The sequence below is a fragment of the Parasteatoda tepidariorum genome, chromosome 6, assembly GCF_043381705.1.
Source record: "Parasteatoda tepidariorum isolate YZ-2023 chromosome 6, CAS_Ptep_4.0, whole genome shotgun sequence".
Taxonomy (NCBI): Eukaryota; Metazoa; Arthropoda; class Arachnida; order Araneae; family Theridiidae; genus Parasteatoda; species Parasteatoda tepidariorum.
Window position 1 is genome coordinate 10,118,394 of NC_092209.1, and position 21,147 is coordinate 10,139,540.

At 30.1% G+C, this 21,147-nt stretch overlaps 1 protein-coding gene across 2 annotated transcripts in view; it reads right to left on the minus strand.

Moving 5' to 3' along the window:
• Window positions 1-21,147, minus strand: part of LOC107437296 (putative inorganic phosphate cotransporter) — a 64,762-nt gene that overhangs the window by 26,657 nt on the left and 16,958 nt on the right. Inside the window, exons 1-2 of one of the 2 annotated variants that reach the window (XM_071181983.1) lie at window positions 18,026-18,599; window positions 2,680-2,882 (exon numbers count right to left, since the gene is read on the minus strand). In XM_071181983.1, coding sequence (XP_071038084.1) covers window positions 2,680-2,882; window positions 18,026-18,215 — 393 coding nt within the window. In that variant the 5' untranslated portion in view covers window positions 18,216-18,599. Of the gene's footprint in view, window positions 1-2,679; window positions 2,883-18,025; window positions 18,600-21,147 lie in introns of those variants that run through there. The other variant, XM_071181984.1, reaches the window with a different exon arrangement.

Genomic DNA, 21,147 nt, shown 5'->3' on the forward strand with positions numbered 1-21,147 from the left:
AAACGAAAATAATTAATAAGTTTTATTATTTCTACTATTACCTTACTTCCGTTTTCTTTTTGTTTCCGCTTTTGTTCGGTTTTTTTTTTTTGTGCTATATTATAGTGATCATATTTAAAGCAGCTTTAGCGCTTAATATTATCTACTATTAGCTTACTTCCGTTTTCTTTTTGTTTCCGTTTTTAGTTCGTCTTCTAATTTCGTGTGTTTAGGGCATTGCTCTTTGAGCCTAATTTTCGGACTTCTGCAGCAATAATAATTTGACTCCTGCTAAAAATCAATTCAAAATGAGTAAATCCTGTTTTTNTATCAAACTTTTTAATTACAAACTTTAAATTATCCTGTATTATATTATTACCTTGCGCGCATCCATTTTCGGGCCCACCCAAGGTAACTAACAAATTAGACGCGCTTCAGTTTTGCAGTAAGAACGTGCCATAAGATATCACTTTATTTATGCTTCTGTTTACATATATTGTAATCTGGCAATCTTATTACGAAAATATGATAAATCATTCTTGAAAGATTCCGGTACGAGTAAGTTAATTTAATTTGCTCCTCACTATGTAGATTTCCTTTCGTGTACTGTTCTCTAATCTCTTTACAATTTACTTTCAGTTTTTTGCTTGATATATTTGTTTGTTTTCCCGTACATATTTTTTCTTAATGTGTTCCAATTTCGTGAAAATTTTTTTTGAGTGCTCCTCACACTGTTGAATTTGTCTACCACGAGATGATTCGAGTGTACAACGCGACAAAGAGAAAACAGACCACCTTGAATAACTTTTCATCGGATCTACACGTTTTAGAACTTAACGGTTTAAGAAAGTGATCTCAAATATGCTAATTAATTACTGCAGACAACATTTTAAGTTATGAATTCAGACACAAAAACGTACTTTCTCTGAATAAACATAAATTTTTTTCAACGGATTCTGGTTTCTGTACCCCAAAATATAGGGGATAGTCACACCCTCGAAATTAAGGTCCCTATCGCTTGGTCAGCAGAGTGGTCCAAACTTTAGACACTTTTGTGATAATTTTACTTTTTATGAATTTCGCCTTATCTCGATAAAGTTTTGAGCGAACTGAATGACTTTTACTCACAATTATAAAATTCGTTTAGCCAGAAATAAATCCATACAAAAAGAAAAAATTGTGAGTATTTATTATTTTTTATTCCTTTACTGATTAACCCGTTTTGTCCCGACCTTATATATTGAAATGATACAAGAAGTGGTTTTATGGAAAAGGTGGTATAATATATTTCCGAAATTAATTGGTTTTTCTACTGTTAGGGCAATCAAAAAGTCTTTGATTGATCAAAAAGTACTTACTCCTTTTAATTCTAGATCTAATCAGAAATAACTAAATCATTGTGGTATCTAAGATCTTTTTTAATTCACCCAGATAAATGAAAATTCTGAAAAAAGTTTCCCATCACAATGAAAAAAGGAACTGTCCTAAATATATGACGCTGGGCGTTAACCGGTTAATAATCTAAAAAAATTTGAACTCTTAGATATAAAATTTTTTAAATTATTTTAAAGAATGTATTTTTAAATGGGAAAATGCAAAATATGAGCAAAATCGGTCGAATACTTTCTGAGAAATTTTTTTTTGAAAGAGTCGTATATTTAAAATTTGATTTCTCAGGAACTATTCGACGGATTGATTCGGCTAAATTTCCAATGAAAAACAGTAGCAATTGACCGAAAAATCTTTTAATAGTCATTTGTTATATTAAGCCATCCATTAACGACAGTTAATTTTACCTTATAATGAAAACTGAAAGTTAAAAAAAAAGAAAAATGTAACTTTTAAACTACGAAATTGACACATTTTTTAAAAATTTTACCAGGGCAGTATGAGCTCTGGTATTAATTACGTAAGTACGTGAAAATGGTCTTAACTTTTCGATTGATTTAGCTTAAAAATTGTACACAGGGTTGCCAACTACTAAGTATACTTACCACCACTTTTGAAAGTTCATGGTAAACTTTTTTACCACTTTTAATTTAGGTTACCATTTGTTAATATCTTCAGCTTTCTTGAAGTGCGTTTGAATAAATTTGGTAACCATTTGTTAGTTTAAGAAAACGTATAAAAGCTATTAAATACATAATTCATACATAAGTTTGTAGCAGTTATAAAATTTATTTCATAAATAAAGAAAAATAAAAGTCAATAAGTTTCTAATTGGTTGTGGTAAATATACTTACCACCAGAAAAAAAATGGCATTAAAATTTAGATTAATTTTTTATAAGTTAAATGAGTTCTTTTTCCTTACATCATTACGATTCTTATATCAATTTCAATTCCAAAAATACTTTAATTTACCTTTACTAGATATAAATGGCCCATTAAAGGGTTAAGATGTTAGCAAAAGTAGTAAAAATTTTGAAAGTTTTGGTTTTTAAATGTCTACCACTTTCTAAAATATTATCAAAGAAGCGCCGACATGATTAAATAATGTTCAATTAGCAAAAAGAAGTTATAAATTTTGGTGAACCTTTGGGAACCCTGTATTTTACATAGTTCAAAGGTAGATTTCGAATTTAATCATCATGAATCCAAATTGGCATCCAGTAAATTTAAATGATGAATTAGAATATTCCAATTCATCAAATCGAGGAATGTGTCAGCAACATGTATAAACGTCAATATATGATACTTACATCAACTGGCATGGTTCCATTCAGAACTTTTGTGTCACGGATAAGCTCGCTGCATGAATCTGGTGTCTCATCTACAAAGTCTGTTTCTGGTATCGTAGACTTCACCATCGCCACCATAGCTACGCTGAGGTTGAAACGCATGGTGTATGTGTTGAAGAACCCAAGAAAACCCAAAAGGGTGAACACGAACCGTGTGGGGAACCCTGTAAATAAAAATTATGCAATTGTATTTCAAATATATTTAATGATAAAAACAAAGAAATATTCATTCATATCCAGGGTGGCCAACTTTCTACTCTTTTTGTATTGGGTTGTGTTGGGAGTTGGTGTATTGGGTTTTCTAGTGGTAGTTAATTTAATGTTTTTTATTTATAACTTGTTATGGATTTAAACTTATGTTCCACACCTCAACATATATGATTTAAAAGTTCACATGCAATGCCACTTTGTTCCAGCCTTTTCGTGGTAAATCTTAGAAAATGTTTGCAAAATTATCAAAAATTCTGAAAACTTTGGTTTTTAAATCCAAAGCTTTCAGAATTTTTGATGACTTTGCAAACATCTTCAAAGACTTACCACGAAATGGCTGGAACATAGTGGCATTGCATGTGAACTTTTAAATCATATATGTCGAGGTGTGGAATATAAGTTTAAATCAATAATAAATTATACAATAAAACAATAAATTAGTTACCATTAAATTCGCTGACACTAGAATAAATTTTTAGCAAAGGAGTAGAAAGTTGGCCGCCCTGGATATGAACTCTCGACGGCACTTTACAATCCGCCTACGTTGGATGTTTCCAGAAATCCAGATTTTTCATGTAGCCTATCAGCCTGTAGCCTATTTATTTGACTGCGAGGTATAAGCTTAAGGCTTGCAGGGTTTGATCAAAATAATCGAAACACTTCTAAATTAACTCAATGTTAACAATCCTTCTTTTAGCAGCAAATGCTTTGCTAGATATTATATGGAAAAAACATGCTGTCACAATTTGAAAGGTCATGTTTAAAACTTTACTCATGCATAATTTGCATCGATTAAAAAGAGGGTACGAACTTAAACGTTTTTTCTTTCTCCCCATTTTCTAAACAACTATAATTAAGAAGCTCCCTAATATAAATATTGCTAACATACAAATTTTGTATGATATTTACAGATTCTTTCCCGAGGAAGGAAATTTAAAAAATAAAATCTTTTGAAAATTTTTTGCTTCGAAGCTATTGCAGCAATTTATTAATTTGTTAGTTTTTGGTATTTAAAACTATGATGGTTAAGATGATGGAAAATATTATATACATATTATATATAATATTTTATTAAAAAAAGAAAACTAAGTGGAAATTTTAATTAGATTTAGGATAAAAGAGTATTTAACATTAAGGAAAATTTTAATAATATATGACATACCTACCAGTTTTTAATTTTAATAAAATAACGATTTGGTGGACCCCCACAATTATTGTATAANCTAGAGCCCCTGAATTAGACAGGCCGACTTATCATTTATTGTTGGAGCAAAGAGCTAACATAAGCACAGCGAATAAATATTTTCAAGTGGTAGTTTATTAATTGTAATTCTTGGTTTAATAAGTTCGATTTAGTAGATTTTAATCCACCACTATTTCTAAACAATGCGTAGGCTTAAATAATTCCCCACTTTATAATACATATGACATGCTTTACATTTTTAAAAAGCAAGCAAATAGTGTCAACTATTTGCAAAATTTACTTTATAGTTGTTTACCGTTTTTTTTTATATTAGTTTGGCGAGTCCGCAGCAGTTAGCATCTCTGTAATAACATAACGAATACTAACATAACGTTAACTTGCGAACTTGTTTGCTCCAATATTGCTTGATAGGTCAGCTCTGATAGTATAGGAGCCTTAGTCAGATTGGATATGAACTCTCGACGTCACTTCGCAATCCGCCTACGTTGGTTGTTTCCAGAAATCCAGATTTTTCATGTAGCCTATCAGCTCTGACAGCGAGGTATAAGCTTAAGGCTTGCAGGGTTCGATCAAAATAATCGAAACACTTCTAAATTAACTCAATGTAAACAATCCTTCTTTTAGCAGCAAATGCTTTGCAAGATATTATATGGAAAAAATGCTGACACAATTTGAAAGGTCATGTTTAAAACTTTTTAGAATTTTTACTCATGCATAATTTGCATCGATTAAAAAGAGCATACGAACTTAAACGTTTTTTCTTTCTCCCCATTTTCTAAACAACTATATTTAAAAAAGCTCCCTAATATAAATATTACCAACATACAAATTTTGTATGACATTTACGGATTCTTTCCCGAGGAATGAAATTTAAAAAACAAAATCTTTTGAAAATTTTTTGCTTCGAAGCTATGGCAGCAATTTATTAATTTGTTAGTTTTTGGTATTTAAAACTACGATGGTTAAGATGATGGAAAATATTATATACATCATAATCTTTTTATTAAAAAAAGAAAACTAAATGAAAATTTTAATTAGATTTCGGATAAAAGAGTATTTAACATTAAGGAAAATTTTAATAATATATGACATACCTACAAGTTTTTAATTTTAATAAAATAACGATTTGGTGGACATCCACAATTATTGTATATAATTTAAAATTGAAGCAAAAGAAAAAAAAATTATTTTATTGGAATCAGAATTTTTTCGAGAAAAATAAAGAGGATGGTGCATTAGTTTTGGTTAAATAAATAAATATATACTTTTATCTGATTGTGAATCTTATTATTTTAATAATTTTATTTTTTATTCTTTTAAAACGTATTGTTTTTCAGAACAAGATTCCAGTAGTCTGATAAAAACGCATGAGATATATAGGATAGAAAATTAAAGATAACATTTATAAATAAAATAATAAGTTTAAGAAAATGTTTTAAGGCAGCACTAATTCCGACAAAATGCATGCATTACATCATTGCTATATTAAATAGGCAAATAAAATAAGCTGTTTTGGGGGAATAAATCAGTTGAATACATAATAAAATATTGACAATAATTGAAAATTATGATCTGAATAAAATCGTCTTAATATTTTCGACACTGAATAAAGAAAGTAGGCTCGTATCAAAAGAAATAATAATGTTTCTGCAGTATAAAAATGTTTACTTTTTATTCATATTTTTCATATAATGAACTCTAACATTACGTCGGATTTGTTAATGTTATTCTTATAAATCAAAACCAAGGTAACATAATGCATCAAAGTTCAATCGATGTTTAAGTACGTATAGTTTTGTCACAATAATAACAATAAACGATGCGAATAAAAAAATGAATTTAAAAACTATTAAAAAGTCTATCATCATAATATTAAAGACATTTTTAGATCAAGACTGAGCTACAGATTTTATTTTATTTTATAACTGGCGTTGAGCAGCTGTCCCTATTGGATATCTGCAAGTGACGTAGTGTGGGTATCTCGATCCTGATTGGTTGTTGAAACGTGGCCTTTGCTTACGTCAGCAACTGTTCTTTCCATTCTATTTCTAGTAAATCAAACTCGACAAGTATCAATTCTCTTAAGCGACACATTCTAAATTCTTTCACAAAGATTCTTTCTCAAAGGTTTCAATTGTTTCACTATATATTTACACAGAGACCTGCATCGAAGTTACCAGGTACACAAGAAAAAATATATCATGGTTACAATAAAATGCGTAAACAAATAATAAGTATAAATTAAGTAGAAGAAGTAGACAAGAGAGAATTGTACATAAAAAAAGTATGCGTCCAAATCAGCTGATGCATAGCCAACTTGGGGGAAAAAACGGATTACAGTTTTTACTTTGAAACATTGGGTTGGATCTTCATTCTGAAAAATATTTAGGTAATATCCCAAAGAAATCTTTGAAAATATGCATAACAGTTAACTGTAATCGTGGCGGAATATGTTTATTTTGACTGAAAACATACATTTTTTCATCAAATTCTGTTTTTTAAAATCCGAAAAAGGGAGGGGGAGGTAAAAGTTTTAAAAAGCTACCTTTTGTAGTTTAACCACTATAACGATTCAAAATTTTGTTTATCAAATGTAATCGCAAATCTTTCGCATTTTTCTTCATATCTTTTGAATGATTCGTTAAATTAAAATATTCTTTTTACAATAAGTTATAAGCTCTCGGCTGAAAGACAAATGCGTATCATAATGAGAAATGTAGATAAAATAAGTAGTTTTTACTTATTAATTTGTTAATGAGGATACAATTTTAGGGTTTTAATTCTTGAGGGTGAAATTTATTTTTTATTTTGCGAATATCCAGATTTTTATAAACCTTAATCTAAATTTTCTCGTCATTTGATTGATGAAAAAGTGGTTGATTTAATTCGAAAAAAAAAACGATGAATCGTTATGATACGGTTGTGATTAAAACCCAGTTACAGTTTTTAAATTTTTCGTCATTCGAATCAGCCTATAAATGAAAGAGTTAGTCCCTTCATCAATCATCGCTTGTAAATTTGGGTACGGAGTACCTAGCTGAAAATAAAAGCTGGTAGATAGTCATCAATAATTTATTTGACATTCCATTGTCTTTAAATTATGCATTTTAACTTTAAAATATTTTCTCAACAGTCTGTATTGCTTATCCGAGGTAGTCAACTTCTGTGCTTTTCGAGAAAATTTCTTCTAGGGGTGGGTTGACTTATGTTTTAATGTATTATTTTAATGTATCGATTAGAATAATTTTTTCCATAAAGCTTAGAAAGTTGGCAAGCCTGCTTTTCGTTCCAGCCTCTTGTTCTGGGGCTTATAAAAATGTTTTCAGCCTTACCTAAGAAATTTGGAATGCTTTAGTAAATAATTTTTTACTTTCTAATTTACTTTTTCTAATTTAGTTTTTAACTATCCTGTATTTACAAGAAACGCAATAGTTGGAAGCTCTGCTAATCTAGTAAACTGATTAATTAAAAAAATATTTTCTTTTGNCGAACCTAAGATCAGGTAAAACCAAGGATGCTAACTGCTCCGCTTTCGGCAAAACTCCTAATTAGTAGCAAATAAACTTGTAGAAGAAGGATAATTACGCTACTACTAAAAATTATACTACTTTTCAATATTACTGGAATCCGTTTTCCGAACCTAAGATCAGGTAAAACCAAGGATGCTAATTGCTCCACTTTCGGCAAACGTTTTAATAAATTGGCAGCAAATTAAATAGTAAAAAATTTCTAGAAGAAAGATAATCATGCTCACATCTTAAAAGTGTCTCAAGGAGATTACTGAAATAAAGTTGCATTTAATATGATATTTTGAATTTTTGTTACGTTGGTTTAAAAATTATAAATATATTAAACTTGAAATAACTAAAATTTCTACAATGATGCCAACTTGTAAAACTTTTTTATAAGTTGGCATCATTGTAAAACGGATAAAAAGTTCGAGCAGTTGTATATTTTTACTCACAATTTCAAATTAAAGCGTATTCATCGGTTTTTAATGTTTTGGAATAAGTGTTAACAAAATACTGAAGAATTCTGGGGATAAACTTTTAATGTCAATAAAAACAAAGTCCTTTTTTTCCTCGTAGTTGTCTGCTGTCACACTTTTTTTTGTAAAAAAATATTTTCCAGTGAAAACAATTTTAGGTTTTTTAATTATGAAAGTCACTACAAAGAATTTTAAACTTCAGGGTACATAAATTAACCAAACACATAAATAATCTGAAATTTGAGCATTTAAGTTTCTGAACGACATCAAAAATAAATCGAGCTTTGCCGTATTGAGAGAGTTTAGTTACGCAACTATCTCCGAAAAATATTTTCTGTGAAAGCGCTAAGACGGGAAACTTTACTCTCCCGGCATAAAAATTCAATTCTGCCGTGCAATTGAAAAATAATGTAAGTGCTTCACGATTGATTTCGAGACAAGTGGTCTGACAACAATTTTCCTACTATTGCTAATGCCATGAACCCTATAATAGAATTTAAAAAAACTGATAAAAAAAAATTATTTTTGATTTTTTTTCAATATGTAGCTTACCACACAAAGATGCCAAATATATAAAAATCTCGATTTCGAATTTTTTGGTCGTTTACATTGATTTTTTGCTCTCACGTCAGAATTGTATTAAATATAATATTCTACGTTTTCTATAGTCAAGAATTTCAGCTGTAAATAAAATAGGTGATGTAGCCAAAAAACTAATGATTCTCTCAGAATGTACAGGGCGCAAAAAAATAAGAAAAAAAGGGAAACGGACTTCCAAGAAATAACTTTTGTTCTATAGATCAGATCTTCACATTCTAGGACTCAATCATCTCTATGGTTTGAGAGAGCGACTTTAAATATGGAGTAATAAATATAATTAATGCAGGTGATGCCTTAAAGACGAAATCAGATCCAAAAACGTACTTTCTCTAAATAAACATGCCCTTTTTTCCTGACTGATTTGGATTTCTGACCCAAAATGTAGAGGGTTGTCATCATCTGGGAAATATGGTCCCTATAGTTTGGTCAGGAGAGCAATCCAAAGTTTGGACCCCTCTCCCAAATATTAAAAAAATTCTTCTCTAAATATTAAAAAATATAATATCGTCCACAACTATATCTTTTTTGATAAAGGATTTTTTCAGTCAAATTTATTATATCTTCAATTCACATCCTTAGCAGTAACATAGCTACAAATATGGCAAGTAATTTTGATGAACAGAAATTGGGATTATTATTTTTTTAAGGGAGGAGTGAATCGGAAAATCTTTTACGGTGAAAGATAACTTATTAATCACACCGTTTTAAGATATTGTTCTTCCTCAATGTTAGTTTTGTCTTTTGAAACTGAAGTTTTATAAAATATTACTTGTGATGCATTTGGGGAAGATTTTCATTGCATTAGAAATAACTAAAAAATTTATTTTAATAAAAATATACACATTTTCATAAATAAATGTTTTTTTCTAAATGGGGGATTAGAACATTTTGGAGCAGGGGACGTTCCCACCAGCATTTGGAGATAAGCACTCCTGATGTTTGATGGATTCAAAAAAACTTAAAATAATATTGAAATAATGTTACGGTGAAATACCGAAATCTGGAGAATGTCAACATTCACGTAGTCGCTTGGTGTATGTCCGAATTATTTGCTAAATACCCTTATTTCTGACTCTCACCGGTGAATGTCAACAATCACATAGTCGCTTTGGTGATTGTCCGAAATATTTGTTACATCCAATTTTATAATAATTTATTCGTTAATATTATTATATTTATTTGATGTATTTATATTTATTCTATATTTTAATACTTACTGACGATAGATTAGAAGAAACATAAGTGTTTGGAGTATCGGGCAAATATATACCGGGCAGTGGCACTAATCCTTAAAAATACATCAGTGTAGGGGATAGCGGGCAGTGGCACTTAACCTTAAAAAAACATCAGTGTAGGGTTAAAATATCGAATAAATGTAATTATATCCACGAATAAATTCATGTCAAATCGAATGTAATAAATATTTAGGACATTCACCAAAGCATATCTGTAATTGTCGACATACACCGGTGAGGGTCCGAATGTACAAGAATGTAATGAATGATCTTTCACCGACGTATTTGGTGTTTGTCGACATTCACCGGTGAAAATCAACAACCACCGATTTCGGTCTTTCGCCGTGACNAACTTTGAATCACATATGACCTTTTAGTTTTATGTCTCAACAGAATCGACGAATCGGTTAGAAGCGCTTCGCGCTTAATGCCGAGATTTCACTCATATCCAGCATCCAAAACTCAACTTCTTTTATGAAAGAACCTTTTGCTAGACTGAAAAATGAGAGTACTTAGAAGGGCCAGGGTTGAAAGAATATATACACCAAGACGGAAAAGAGTACAAAAGTCATTTCTTTCTAGTATTTGTTTCGAGAAAAATTAAATTTCGATAACAACAAAGATTTTTTTTTACAATTATGGCAGATGTATCCAAAAACTGCTTTTTTTCTCAAGAAAAAAATATATACTGTTGAATAGTTAGAAGAAGAGAATATATTTACTTACTATACTAGTTAAAACTGAAATGGTTTTACTTACAGTTTTTCCTCCTTTCCGTCTCGCTTTCACCCATGCTGAGATGAACTGTTTGCTATTTTTTACCGCTTAGATGATTTTTTTTCATAGTTATTTGTTTCTATTGAAAGACTCGTTTTCACTTCAGAACGTGTTGTAAATTATTATTAAAACTAATTTCGCTTTATTAAATTTATATTCCGTGTACTATAAAACGTGAATTTATTTCTTACCACTATGTTTTTGTTATGAAGACAAACTAAAAAAAAATTAGAAATCTTCATAAAATAGAAATTTTTTGAAATTAATAAAAAACTGCAAAATTGATAAAAAGAGGCAGTTTCAATTCATTAAGTAATAATTAACGTTAATCTAAAATTTATTATATTCATATTATTAAAAAAAAAATTAAAAATGAATTTGAACTGCTTCCCTACAAAAAGAAGAAGATGAGAAAAGAAAATTGTAAAGGATAGGGATTAAAACAATAGAATTGAAAATATAACTATTCGCTAAAGACATTTTAAAACATAACAATTTAAATGATGATGCAGCACGCAGATGAAATATGATAAATTAAATTCTATGATGTATCGAAAAATTATCAAATTAAAACGCACTATCAGAATCTTTATCAAAATTTATTGTACTAAAAATTTTAATTCAGAATTGCACAATGTTTTTAATAATAATTGTAAACAATATTTTAAGCTACGATATCAGACTAAAAAACGTACTTTCTCTGAAAAAACATATCCTTTTTTTTCGTCGGATTTGGAATTCTGATTCCCAAAATATAGGGGGTAACCTCAATCTGGAAAGTATCTTCCCAATCTGGGAAATATCTTCCCAATAGTTTGGTCAGGAAAGCGCTCCCAAAGTTTTGTCCCCTTAATGTCAATTTTATTTTTTGCGTATTTCATTATATCTCAAGAAATTTTAAATCGAATTGAAAAATGTTTGCGCACAATCATAAAATTCGTTTTCCAAAGATAATTCCAAGCAGATCCGAAACGATTCAAATGAATTTGTCTAAAAAATTGGTTTGTTTGTCTCAAACATTTCTTTAAATGTAAAGAAAGCACTTGAAAGAATCCATAGCTAAATGATTCTTTTAATGCTAATTGCATTCTTTTAATGTTCATTGAGCCCTTTGTTCGACTCTCGGTTCTTCTTGATCCAATCAGAGGTTTGTAGTTATACTTCAATTTAGAATCCAATCAGAACAGCGGTTTCATTTTCTGTAGCTCTCGCTTCCTTGGCATTGAATTAACTATAACACGGAACTCTATGTACACTTAACAATATATATTTTTTCTTGAGAAAAAAGCAGTTTCATATATATCAGCCATAATTGTAAAAAAAAATCTTTGTTGTTACAGAAATGTAATTTTTTTCGAAACAAATACTAGAATAAGATGTTTTTTGTACCAGCCTTTGCTCCTTTCCGTCTAGGTATATATAAGCTTTCAGCCCTGTATCTCAGCACAGTTTAGTAGTTAAGGTACTCAACTATTCTAATACACCGATTCAATTTTATCATCTAAGTTTTTTGAATCGATCCAAAGTCAGAAGGAGTATTTGTCCCCCAATGCTGGTGGGAACGTTCCCAAGCTCCAAAATGTTCTAATCCCCCATTTAGGAAAAAAAAAATGCATTTTTGAAAATGTGCATATTTTATTAAAATAAATTTTTTGGTTTGTATCTACTGAAATTTATGACTTATTTACAACAGTCTGTGGCAAAAAGACACTCTTTTTAATACATAAAGGCTGAAAATAATATCTGAGCCTTACAGCTTTAGTTTAATTTTATTTGAAAGGTAGAACCGAAACTAAAGATAACCGAAAGCCTCCACACGGTTTTTTGCAGGAAGTCCGATCAGACCACTATGAAGGTAATCCAATTAGTGAAAGAACCATTTAATATGAAATCTAATAAGAATTAGAAAGTGGTAGCAAATATAGATCTAAAAATTTATTTAATTTATGAACATAATTGGTTTGTTTTATTTACTTGTCAACCACTACAGATTCAATTCTCAACTAAATATGATAAATTTCTCTAAGTACTTTTGAAATAGAATTTGGGTTCATGCGCACAAGTGGTTCGCTTTTTAAATAATCTGCGCAGACTACTTATAAGAAACCGTGTGGAGGCTTTCTGATGTAGAAAGTGATGGTTTATTTGTCGTTGCCATCATTAAAGTAACTGTTTATCAATGAAGTTAAATAATATCTAGATTGTTGTTCATTTACGTCGCACTAGAGCTGCACAATGGGCTATTGGCGACGGTCTGGGAAGCATCCCTGAGGATGATCCGAAGACATGCCATCACAATTTTGATCCTCAGCAGAGGGGATGGCACCCCCGCTTCGGTAGCCCGACGACCTGCACGCGAAGTCGAGCACTTTACGGTAGAACAGTTTAACGAGGACCATTACCTCACATCCTAGATTCCTACTCAGACTGATCCAAGTGGTCACCCACCCGCACACTGACCGCAACCAGTGATGCTTGACTTCGGTGATCTGTTGGGAACCGTGTCTTAACGATCAGTCCACTGCGGGACAATATCTAGATTGAAAGAGCTGTGTGATATGCAAATTTTATTGCACGTATTGCATTTGAAATATTTTTATTTCCCTTCATTCTTCACGTGTGCCTGTTTTATTTTGCAGAACTGAAATGCGTGCACCTCTGGAGACCGGTGGTGCATTGACATTTGCATTGAATGTAATATTCAGCTGCGTTGGGATTCGTGTATGAGGCAACTTGTATACGCATATGCAATTGTGCGGAAAATTTAAGTACTAACTCTGAATAAGCTTATACTATGAGGAATACTTTTAATAGACAAAGCAAAAACAAAAGAATCGATTTTTTTAAACGAACTTTATGAATCGATTCTAAAAAAAGAATTGATTAAAATATCGATTCCTTCGTTTTTCGCACAACATTTTATTTCTATAAGCAATCAGTATAACTTATATGCAATCCTGCTACTACATTTTTCATAAAGTAGGGACTAAAATGTAAAGAGTGGTGAAAACTCATTTCATTTTTATTTATATGTAACTTATGTGTTCAGGAGGGCATCTGTGAATTTCAAGAATCAGGTATTCTTATCTTGTCTTGAGAGCCGGGTATCCCATCCATCAGGTATTTTTTTTATATTGAATTGGTTCTTTGTGGTCAGCGGTCAGTGTGGAAGCTAGAATCAAGTATTTGTTCGTACTAACTTATATCTAATTATTTAAATTACTTGTGTTTAGTGATAGACAAAATTCTCTGAATTTATTAAATTATTTCCACTAGGGATTACTAGACTTAAAGTGTTTCAAACGGAGTGTGTCCTATGGTGGTATATAAAAAATTATAGCAGAGATGGTTATAAACTTTAGTATCCATTTCGTGAGAACTTTTAGTTCATTTTAAAGGAGAGTGCAAAGCTGAACTAAAAGAGGTAAAGCTGAACTAAAGCTGAACTAATCAGGAATGGTTAAGACGGTAATACGAACCCCAGGTCACTTGGGGTGTAAATAGGAAAGAATAATAAACGGGATAATAAAGCAAAAACGATTAATAAATACTAGTGGGCTGCGCCCCCTGCTCGCTAACGCTCGCCAACCCCCGAAAATTGCTACGCAATCTTATATGGTTTGCTTCGCAAACCAAGCTCGCTTCGCTCGCTACTAACTTAGGTACATTGCAAATGCACAAAATTCTAAGAATTCAAAACAATCATTCAAATCCATATATATATAAACTTTTTTTTAAAAAAAAATTACATCTTTTTAGTAAATACTAAGTCATTAATTAAATTTGAACTCAAATAAATGACATGTAATTCGTAAACCTATTAGAAATGTGCTATAGTATAATTCGTGATATAAATCAAAAATCGTCAAATAAATTCGTAATATATAAATTCGTGAAAAAAAGCGCTTTCGACAAAATACTAAAATAGAGATCTATCGAGAAAGACTACTCACTTCTGTCCAGCTTAATAGTATGAGATTGCCCCAGCTGATGCTTTCTGGTTATTTCAGTTTCCGTTTTCAAAAGCGCTATATGTTGAGCCACCTCAACTAGATTTGGCATGAGACATTTTTAGCGGCAATCATTGGTCGATTAGCCGTGTAAGAGAAATAGTAACGTAAACAAAACAAAGCAAACGTTGCCACCGGTGGAAAAGAAATACAGCCAAAATTTAGAGAGTCCACGTAAAGAGAGTCCACAAAAATTTAGCCACGTAAGAGAATTATATATATTAGATATTAATAATTCTTCTAAAATTTAAATTAAGCTTATTTAACTAAATTCACTTACTTTGTTTTACTAAATTCGTTTTAATAATAACAGAAACTAAATTTAAACGAAACATTTAGTGATCACATCGTGAATATCGTTATTTTATTTTTGCTTATAATTTTGAATAAATTATAACCTGTACATTTTGACATGTTTTGCTTTTTTTAAATTTGAAGGCCAAAGTCACAATCGAGTAATTTTCTACGTAAACAATTTTTTTAAAGCACGAAATTCTTTTTCTTCTTTTAACTAACGATAAAAAACAGGGTATATCAGCTAAATCTGAAAAACAGTCTAATTTAATTAATAAGTTCTACAAATTTAATAACATTTAACATCCCACGCATATCTTATTTAGAAAAGATTTTAAAAACTACTACATATAAATAAGCTAAAAATGTAGATGAATATATGATGATATCGGATCAAAGAATATTGTTGACTTTTTTTTTGTTGCATTTCTTTAACTGTACTAATATATGCGATTTAGGCTTTAAACTTAATTCGCTTCAATTAGGATCCCTTCATCACTAATTTTTCATTACAAATAAGAACGAGTTAAAAAAAATTAAGATGAAAGACCTACGTTTTTCCTTTTTCCTACTTTTCCATTCAAAACTTTTTCATTTATATTAACAATTCGCTAAAAAATATCAGTCATAGGCTTCCCATAAAACAAAAAGTGACTAATAATATGATTGTTTTGCACTAATAATATATATTTTTCTTATAGTTGAAGCATTGTTAATTTATTTTATAATAAAATATAAATTATGTAAGACATTGGCATACGAAAAGATTTCTGTGCCCTTCTAAAAAGTATTAAGAAGCAATTTAATTGCATACATATGTTTCGGGTTTTATAAAAAGAGAATGAGCTTCTTGCATTAATGAATACTTGCATTGTGATGCAAACATTTATATTTTAATCAGTTCTCTGGAAATTATCATCCATTTAACAAACTATTAATTTTATTACATTTAGTTGTGGTCAAAAGCATTTAAATTAGATTTTTAAATGCGAAAAATAATTAAAAGAAACTTAAATGTTACTACCACTTTAAATATAAAAATTAAATTTTAATTAAAATTCACAAAAGTTAGTTTCAATAGCATCGGTTAAGTAAACATAAGCAATTATTTTATTAAGTCTTATACGGAAAATATGCTGGATATGTACAATACCAGCCGATTCGCCTTATACTGTTTTGTTCTATGCTCAAAAGTCATGAAGGAATAAGTTTACACTGGTACAAAATTATCGGGGGAGAACCCAAGGGTCAATAGTATATAAGAGTTAAAAAAACAGTGGTACTATCATTTGTAATATTTTGATATGATACAATCCGACATGAGGAATGCGGTTACTAGGCTATAATTAATGTTGTCGTCTATTAAGCTGATGTCTAGCAAATGATTGAAATTCGAGGCAGTACAGTTTCTAGCGTCGCTATAGAATTTACTGTTGAGTTTGGAAATGAAGCAGTTAATTTCTTCTATGTTCTTCCTTAGCAGTCAGTTGCTGATAGCTCTTGGGGCACCAGTCATGTATCTTAAAAATTTGCCTTCTGTGTACGACAATTTTTTCTTTAAATTATCACTGATAGCGGTTAGGGCGGGGCTAGCATAGGTAAGAATTGGTCGAATGGCTTGTAGGTATATTGTTCTTTTATTTGCGAGGTTTAGCTTTGAATTTTTATTTAAAAGTGCTTTTAGTGTGTAGTCAGCACCTCTGGCTTTTCTAATGGACTCATTGATGTGAGTACTCCAGCTAAGATTGTTCGAAATTGTAATGCCTAGTTCATACCTGCCAACTCTTCCGGATTTTCCGTAAGATTTTATTTTCATATTTAAAGTGGTAGCAATACTCATGTTATTCCAATTAATTTTTTGAATTATAATGATAATTATAAGTGAATTTGACCACCACTACATATAAATAATTACAATAAATATATAAAAGCATAATAATTCATGCACAAGCGAATTTCAACAGGATCAAAATATAAATATATTTTTGAGTCAAATTGTTTTTCGTTTATTGTTTTGCAACCACTCTGAAAATCCATTCTCGGAAAGCTTGAAAGTTGGCAGGTATGCTAGATACTTAACTTGTTTAACTGGGGTGATTTTAGTGTTAAATAATTCGATCGTTGGTATACGGAAAATATATGTACTTGCTAAATTTTATGTTATTAAAAGTAACTTATATCTAGTGGTAGTAAAATGAAATTTGTGAATAAAAACATATATACCAACTTTCCTGCTTTGTAATAAAATATTTTCTAGTGCTAACTAATTGAAAGTTATTTTTTGCTTAGTATTTTCAGTAAGTAATTTTTTGCACCCCTTTTTATCAAAAATTAAAAGTATTAAATAAAATGCAACTTCATTTCAAGTGACTCTTTTGAAGACTGGGCGTAATTATCCTTATTCTACAAATTTCATTCTTTTTAAAAATTCGCTACCAATTTATCAAACCGTCCGATTATCCGATTTAACGTTTACAGAAAGCGGAGCAGTTGGCACCTCTGTAGACATTGTAAGCAGACTTTATATTTAGCCAACGAGGAGTAGCAGACCTTCAATATATAATTTAAATTATTAAAACGAAAATCCTTTTTTAATCAAATTTATTAAAACAAGAATGGAGTACAGGGCTGAAAGACCGAATATATCAAGACGGAAAAGTTTAAAAACTGGTAACAAATAAATTTCATTTTTAGCTTTTTTCGGGAGTAAAAAAATTTCCATAGCTACCAAATAATTTTAAAGATACAATGCATATATTAAATTGATTCTTCCCCGAAGAAAATTAATATCAATAAATTGTTTATTGTTAAGAATGGATTTACTTCTCCGACAAAAATAATCCATTATGGAAATAATTCTGCTACCAGTTTTTTTTTCTTTTCCGTGTCGCTTTCAGGCCTAGATCAGTTGTGTAATTAATATCTTCTAGAAGCGTTCGCAAATATATATAGAGTTATTTTACTTATGAAAGAATAGGGAAGAACTTACTTCCTGGATTTTGGTGTGAAACATTGGAAAGTGCGTCATGTCCTGCCGGGTTATTTGAAATGGATTTGGTGGCTTCATTATGGATGCTTATAGTGGAAATCTGTTGCTTGACATCCTGTGGCATATGGCACTTCCACGATCGTGACCAGGGTGATGTTATGGGAATGATGACGGCCGTGTCGCGAGCCATTTGAGAGTTAATATGTAAAAACACTAATTTAAAATTAACTCAGAGGAAATATACTCTCAAGAATTGAACAGTCTTTGAAATTGAAAACACCAAACGTTATATTGAAATTGATGGGAGGGCATACCGGTAGACAGAATAATATCGGAACAGCAGAGTCAAAGACAAACTTTCTTTTTTCCAATCGAATTGATGTTTTTGTTTTCTTTAAAGAATGTTTTATGCACTCGAGCAAAAATAACGATCGGATTGTTTACGGGGAACTAAAAAATCACGATTCGAATCTCCCGATTCGAAATTAATGACAAACAGATCAATGCAAACATTTAACGTATTATTAAAAATATTTCTCTCGGGATGGTTATTATATCATAATGCCAGTTGATACACCTGGAACAGTTCTTAACTTAAATGTTATTAAGATAGAAATAATTTTTCGATTTAATAAATAATAAAAATGTCGTAAAGTACGTGACGTAATGCTAGACCTTGAAATTAGGAATATACTTATTTGCAAAAGTCTTTGGCCGAACACAATTTACATAAAATGATTTTCAAATTTAATGCAATAAAAAATGAATTGTTCTGTAAATTTATGCAAAAAAAAGTTTTCTCATTTTTTTCTGAAATTGTTTTTTTCTGCTAGGAGTGTGTATTTAGGGATCATCGTAAAATTAAAATTTGCTGTTTGTTAAATTAACAAAAGACCTTTAAAGGTAAAAATTTAGAAATTTTCTTATTTTAAACTGATATGATTTCTTATTAAATTTTATAACTGATTTTAAAATCTATCACAATATAGATGAGTTTCTTTCGATACATTCTGCAAATTTGAGAAAAAATGTGTAACTATCATAATCAGATTATCTCTTCTGTCGCAAACCATAAGAGAAATTATTTAATTTTTAATCTGCAAGAGTATAATAGGAATACAAATCGGCAGAAAGATCAGTTTTTGATCAACTTCAGAATAATTTAAGGAGAAAAAAAACAACACTTCAAGTGCATTTTTTCTTCTTCTCAAAAATATGTTTTTACCGAATCATTCATCCGCGAGACAAAATGTTTTGTAACTGTTAAACAATCAAAACAATCTTCAGCCATTTTTTTAAATCATGACAAAAAGCTTGTGTGAAACTTTGAAGAAAATTAATAAAAAATTAAGATACACGGAGGACAACAAAGAACGAAAATAAAAAAGTATTTCATAAGGATAAAAATCTAATTCTTGTGTGAATAAGGCAAAATTTGTAAGATTGTTATTAGTACCTTTAAAAATATTTTTATTGATAAAAATGTCTATACCAAGTCGCGAACAGAAATTGTCTTTTACGTTTGAGACAAAAGTAATTTCCTGATAATCTGATGATATTTGTATATTTATTTAATAATTTAGTCATAATCACAAAAAATTTATTGTTAAAATAACATAATATAATAATAACTTATTATTAAAACAATTTATAAATAAAATAATTTAATTAAAAGTATTACAAAACTTATTATTTTATGTATAGATTATGATATGTTCCTGAACAATATATTTTTTTGCAGTAAGAATATAATATATGTTTGATTAACATATTTTTTGAGAGTAACAATATATTTTACGTCTGTTCGATTACAATTAATCTATAAAAAAAGTTTTCTAAAATGAATATTTTCCAGTTGTTCACGCAATTTAAATTATAGTTAGTACGCTGCAACATAAAACTTTTTTTTAAACAAAAAAATAATTCCTTAAACTTATTTACCTTTGCTGAAGGTTATACAAAATGCCGAAATTGGATGTTTAAGCCATAATTATCAGGAGTTCAGTTTTAGCAACTATTATAAATATTTTCTCGGAAATTATTTTTCAAGTAATTTTAACAGAGTTATTTTTCTTTTAAATTTTCGTAAAGCTTTAACGAATTTCGCAAATGGGTAGAAAATTGCAGTTATCATGTAGTAACGGGTTCGAGTAACTCGCTGGAGACAATGCCGAAAAAGGACAAAGAGAAAAATAACATTTATTCATTAGTCAGAGTTGGAACTCACCCGGAAAAAGTTAAAATTCTGCTAGTAAGAATATATTTTTTTAAGAAAAATTAATTACGCGTGACTCCTACTTTTTATTTCTGATTTTACGTACGTCTGAAATTTATTTTAAGTAAAAGGTATAAATGGAATATTCATTTTATCCGTATTTCATTTTTTTAATTGACTACACTGGGACCGATTTCTACTAAAAACCTAATAAATTGAATTTATTAAACCAAGAATCACGCATTAATAGACTACCACTCGAAAATATTAATTTGCTGTCCGGATCAAGTTGGCATATCTGACTTAATACGCCAAAACGCTATAAAGTTGCTACCACTAAGAAATTTTTTTCTCAAAGGCCGTGCAAGTTGGCAGCTGTAGGTGTAACTGTAAAAAGTGACAAATTGAAAGCGAAAGATTTTTTCTAAAAGAAATTAAAATTAGCAAATTTTTCTCGCCTTTTTCCTTCGGTTTACTACTGAAAATGAACGGTTCGTTCGTTCGTGTTATGGAACTGGGCGTCTGAGGCCTTACGGCCCTTTTGTAAATGAAGGGAGTCCTAGTGTTTTGATTTTATTGGGCACTTGGGCCGCGAAGCGGCCCCTATCCCATTCATCTGGAATTTTTGAACAGTTTTGGTTGAGCAATGAGGTAAGCAGGCAATGGAGTTGCTTTTATGAATGTTTCAAGCTCTTTGCTTGAATAACTAAAAAGGAATCAAAAATAAATTGAGCAGCTTGCTCTAAACTGTGTTTGTTTGATTTTGGAGTTGTTCAGAATTGTATCAGCATGAGTAAACGTTATTTTCAGAAAGGTTGATGAAATTATTTGTTTTGATAGTTATGATATGAGGCGTCGGAGGTGAAATGTGCAGCTATTGGTCTGTAGTTTTTATCTTTGATATAAT